Source organism: Citrus sinensis, chromosome 3, assembly GCF_022201045.2.
Source record: "Citrus sinensis cultivar Valencia sweet orange chromosome 3, DVS_A1.0, whole genome shotgun sequence".
NCBI classification, from domain to species: domain Eukaryota; kingdom Viridiplantae; phylum Streptophyta; class Magnoliopsida; order Sapindales; family Rutaceae; genus Citrus; species Citrus sinensis.
This window is the reverse complement of record NC_068558.1, coordinates 18,985,399-18,988,978: the sequence shown is the minus strand read 5'-3', so window position 1 is coordinate 18,988,978 and position 3,580 is coordinate 18,985,399. Positions and strand designations below refer to the sequence as shown.

Here is a 3,580-nt window from a genome sequence, read left to right as displayed (position 1 = left end):
ATTAGTAGAAGATTGTTATTAGCTTATGCTTAGAGAGTTTCTACAATAAGATTATCTTTTGAAAAAAGAAATTTAGTCCTAAAAGTTAATTGTATCCATGAATGTACTGGTAATGACAACTTTTTAGAAATTATGGGTGTAGTCGTGCAGAGAGTACTTTCTTCACTTTTATAATTACAGTAAAGGACACAAATAATCTCATGAAACCCACCTTATTTCTGCTTTCTTAAAAATTTTTTATTACAAAGATTAATGAATTAGCATCCAATACGCATGAATTCTTTTGATATCATATGCTCTCCAAGATTAGGCAAAAATCTAGCAGTGCAGTATTTCGTAAAATTGGCTCTCAGGCATTTAAAAAAAAAATTGGAGAGGAAACTTTTTAGATAAATAATTCACTTGTGAAACAATTCTTGTGTTCTTAATGAACCTTTTTAATCTTAATTCGCATGGGGAGAATAAGGTGACATGCCCATTGGAGTTAGAAATTGGAGACTTGGCATTATTTTTAGTATTTAATTTAAATTTATTTGATTGAAATAAATTATTGGCTTTTAAATTTTTGTTATCGCCAAGAAAAACCATGGATGTTGGGTAATGAAAAAATTGCAATGAGAATGTTGCTATAATTTTTTACATTAGATGGTTCTATATATACCTTTTGAGGAAAAAAAAAAGGAAGAAAAATTGAACCGTTACATGTGCAAAAGAAGTGTGGCCTCTTTTTCTGTTAGGGATGAAGATAAAAATGAATTAGATAATTAAGAGCGTGATCCTCATCTTCAGAATGTCATCAAAACAGCGGAAATCTATAAGTGGCCCTAACGTGGTGGTAACAAACACATTAGCAGTTGGGGAGCTAGAGTTTCCCAAGTACTTTATGTATGTTCTAATTAGTAAAGCAAGAAAGACTTGAATTTTGCAAGCTGTTTAAACACACCAATATGGTTGAAGAGAATAAGGGAAGCGAAGGTATTGAGAACATGGATGAAGAAAACCAGAGCCAGAGGGAGCTGCAAAAGCAAAATGTAGAAGATATGCTTAAGAAAGTGAATATGCTTGTTACAATAAAGGTAATTAATATTTAATTAAACAACACCAAATTCTTTTGTTTATTTATTTATATTTTATCAGTAAATTTTTCGGATACCTGAATCTGATCTCATCAGTTTGAAGATGTGACTCACAAAATTAAAACTAAGGGCGGCAGAGGAGGTCCAGGACGTTATTGCTGTTATCTTCTTAATAAGAATAGTGATGAGGAGAAAATGATCTTAAAAGGTGTGAGTGGTGCAGTGTCACCTGGCGAATTGCTTGCCATATTGGGGCCATCAGGTTGTGGCAAAACAACTCTCCTAACAGCCTTGGGCGGCCGACTAAGTAATGGCAGAGACAGAGTCACACAAGGGCACATCACATACAACGGTAAACAATTCTCCGCAGAAGTGAAGAGAAGAACTGGATTTGTAGCTCAGAACAATGTGTTCTATCCCCACCTCACCGTCGCCGAAACACTTGTTTTCACTGCTCTCCTGCGGCTGCCAAATAGTCTGAAAAAAGAAGAGAAAGTCTTGCACGCCGAAGCGGTAATAAATCAACTCGGCTTGGCTCGATGTAGAAACTCTATCATTGGAGGGCGATTGGTAAGAGGCCTATCCGGAGGAGAAAGGAAGAGAATCAGTATAGGGCAAGAGCTACTGATAAATCCGAGTCTCTTATTTCTTGACGAACCCACTTCAGGGCTTGACTCGACCATGGCTAAAAAAATTCTGGTATCATTGTCCAAATTAGCTGAAGGCGGACGCACAATTTTGATGACTATACATCAGCCTGCTAGTAGCCTGTTTTACATGTTCAACAAGATTTTACTCTTGTCATCAGATGGGAGCAGTCTTTACTTCGGCAAGGGGGAAGATGTTATCAATTATTTTGCTGGCATTGGATATGTCCCGTCAGTTGCCATGAATCCTGCAGATTTTCTTTTAGATCTTGCTAATGGTTTGTAACATAATGCTAATTTGTTTTTGACTAACTAGGATTAGAATTCAGTTGAGCTAAGATTTTATTTAGTGCGTCAAGATTTATTATCTTTTTTTTTTTCTTTACTTAACAATCTCAGCCAAATCCCTTGCAGCCATATCCATTAATTAAATAGTGCTAGCTCCTTGAATTTTTTTAGGTGTTGCTTCGGGAGATCCAAAAGAGAACCGAGAAGCTGTGAAACAAACCCTAATATCAGCTTACAAGAGTAACATTTCTAACAAATTGAAACAAGAGTTTGAGGACGGGGGGGATCATAGTCTTACAACTGATTCAAAAAATTACAAGAAGACAAGCAAATGGAGCACAACCTGGTGGCAGCATTTCTCTGTGTTGCTGCGGAGGGATTTGAAAGAAAGGAGACATGATACTTTTGATAGTCTCAAAATAGGTCAAATCTTGTTTCTATCCATCATCACTGGTCTTATATGGTGGCAATCAAGTACAGATAACATAGAAGACCAGGTAGGTAAACAATATTGTTCATTAATTGGATCTTCTCTTCACTTGATTGTGTCCTTTTCGAGTGATTTAATTGATTAATTGATTATGTTAGCTTCTGATGTTGGGTGTGTATGTATGTAGGTTGGTCTCCTTTTCTTCTATAGTAGACAAGCAGGGTTCTTCCCTCTGTTCCAAGCTCTTCACACATTTCCTCTTGAGCGAATGATGCTTGAAAAGGAAAGATCTTCAGGAATGTACAGGTTATCATCATACATAATGGCAAAGACTACTGGTGACTTTGTAATGGAGCTTGTGCTTCCAACTGTTTTTGTTATCATTACATACTGGATGGGAGGCCTGAAAGCCAGAGTCATAAATTTTTTATCCACTCTAGCTGCCACTCTTTACACTGCCTTGGTTGCACAAAGCCTAGGGCTCGCTGTTGGTGCATTTGTTTTGAACCAGAGGAAGGCTGGCACCATTGCAACAACACTCATGCTCACATTTCTTTTAACCGGTGGATTTTTTGTGGAAGATGTGCCGGCTTTTATATCTTGGTTAGAGTATCTGTCTTTTACGCATTACTCCTACAAACTCCTGCTCATGTCGCAATACAACCCCAACGATACCTACATTTGCGCTTCAAATTCCAATTCTAATGCCACTTGTCTGGTCGGAGATTTCCCAAGAATTAAGTTTGTGGGGCTTAACAACAAACTTTTATCTGTTGTTATGATGGCCGTAATGTTTGTATGTTACAAACTTATTACGTATCTCGCACTCAGAAGAGTTGGTGTCACGCATAAATAATAAATAGGAGGCGATCGACAACAAATATTGTCGTGTCACTTTTTACTGGGATGAATTCTATCTTTATGACCTTTTAATTAATTTAATTTCCTGTTACGTGCTCAATGACCAATAACTAATAACCAGGATGGTGATGGAACGGGTTCGGGATCGGAATTCTCCAAATTTGTAGCAATCTACGTACTTATCTTCATCTCCAAATCTTGGTAATTAGATTGAATTGGAAATATCCTTGATAATTCCCTAACAGATGCAGAATAAAATGGGCTCGATCCCCAAATAT

At 37.0% G+C, this 3,580-nt stretch overlaps 1 protein-coding gene across 1 annotated transcript; it reads left to right on the top strand.

The window, feature by feature from the left end:
• The first annotated feature begins 947 nt into the window (after positions 1-947).
• LOC102615389 (ABC transporter G family member 9-like) lies at positions 948-3,306 on the top strand. The gene is made up of 4 exons (XM_006493142.2): positions 948-1,076; positions 1,173-2,001; positions 2,183-2,508; positions 2,629-3,306. The coding sequence occupies exons 1-4, from the start codon at positions 948-950 to the stop codon at positions 3,295-3,297; spliced, it is 1,953 nt and encodes a 650-aa protein (XP_006493205.2). The 3' UTR covers positions 3,298-3,306.
• The last annotated feature ends 274 nt before the right edge of the window (positions 3,307-3,580 follow it).